Source organism: Larus michahellis, unplaced genomic scaffold, assembly GCF_964199755.1.
Source record: "Larus michahellis unplaced genomic scaffold, bLarMic1.1 SCAFFOLD_69, whole genome shotgun sequence".
NCBI lineage: Eukaryota > Metazoa > Chordata > Aves > Charadriiformes > Laridae > Larus > Larus michahellis.
The window spans coordinates 1,163,178-1,164,319 of record NW_027436445.1 but is presented as its reverse complement, the minus strand read 5'-3'; the positions used below and the strand labels follow the sequence as shown (position 1 = coordinate 1,164,319).

The window sequence follows — 1,142 nt, the reverse complement described above, 5'->3', positions numbered from 1 at the left end:
CTATGATTCGATGAATATTCAGGAGGAACCTGTAGTTCTACCGAGGGAGGAACTCTTTTGGATACTCAGGTGGTTGGTATTGGAGAAGAGGGGAGAATGAAAGACGACTCTCTGGCAAAGCTGGTGCCCAATGCCTTTAATGAGACAATCAAAGGAAAATGGAAAAGACGAGAGCTTAAGCAATGCAGTTTGGAGGCTGAGCAAAGCTCAGAGAAGTGCTGCCATCTGAAGGAAAGTCCCCACGCCAGGGATGCTTCCTTTCCGATTCCTCTTCAAGGCTCTGGCAACCACGTATCACCTAGGCCTATCGCTACAGAAGGAAAGAGGACGTATTTCATGGGGAGCGCAAGGTAAAGCAGAGCAAGAGGGGGAAAGAGAGAGGCTCCCTTGGGAAGAGACGGAAGGCCAGCGCCGGGCCCTTCCTCCAGGCAGAGGCGTGGGCGCTCGGCTCCTCGGCAGAGCATGGCCGCGCTCTCAGGGCTGGCTCCAGGGCTTTCCTCGAGGCTCCTGATGCTTGACCATGGGCAGGCAGTCCACGGGCTTCAGCATAAGAGATTGCCCCGTGCCAGGGGCCCGCAGAGCCCACGGCCCAGACCGGACCACCCAAAGCCCCCCAGAGCCAGGGAGCCCCCAGAAGCGATGGGCACACTGCCAGCGCTGAGAGAGCTCCCCACGGCAGCCGACGCGGTGGATCCCACGGCTGTGCTCTGAGGGAAGGAGCTGAGGATTGGGCCCGGCAGCGTCACCACGACTGGCGAGGGCTGGATCGCAACGCTGGAGTCAGCGCACCGGGTGACGCAGGGCTCGTTGCAGCTGTTGGCAAGCGGGGTGGGGCCGCAGGCAGCTGGCAGGCACAGGCCGTAGCACGACATGTCTCACGGAGGGAGGCGACCCTGCAAGAGCAAGAGCAGGCAGAGGGCATTAGCTGTCGGGCCCTTCAGAGCCCAGCTCGGCTTCTCCTACGACGGGCAGCGGCTGGGAGTTCAGTGGAGAGAGACTGGAGTTGGGGCACGAGTCAAGAAAGCTGTGTCCAGCTGGAGGGCCCGCAATGGTGCCCTCCTCTGATTTTGGCCAAACTCCGCAATGCACACCCTCCTCTCCACCACCTGAGCCTCCCTGCTGCCTGGTCACACCCTGCTGTA

At 60.8% G+C, this 1,142-nt stretch overlaps 1 protein-coding gene across 1 annotated transcript; it reads right to left on the bottom strand.

Annotated features, from left to right (window-relative positions):
- Positions 1 to 542: 542 nt before the first annotated feature.
- On the bottom strand, positions 543 to 872 carry LOC141737447 (beta-keratin-related protein). Its single transcript, XM_074572143.1, has one exon. It carries the CDS (start codon positions 870 to 872, stop codon positions 543 to 545), a length of 330 nt encoding a protein of 109 aa, XP_074428244.1.
- Between the last annotated feature and the right edge of the window lie 270 nt (positions 873 to 1,142).

Bases quoted from the DNA above. Each gene is read 5' to 3' on its own strand.
- LOC141737447 (XM_074572143.1), bottom strand. From the start codon at position 872: ATGTCGTGCTACGGCCTGTGCCTGCCAGCTGCCTGCGGCCCCACCCCG.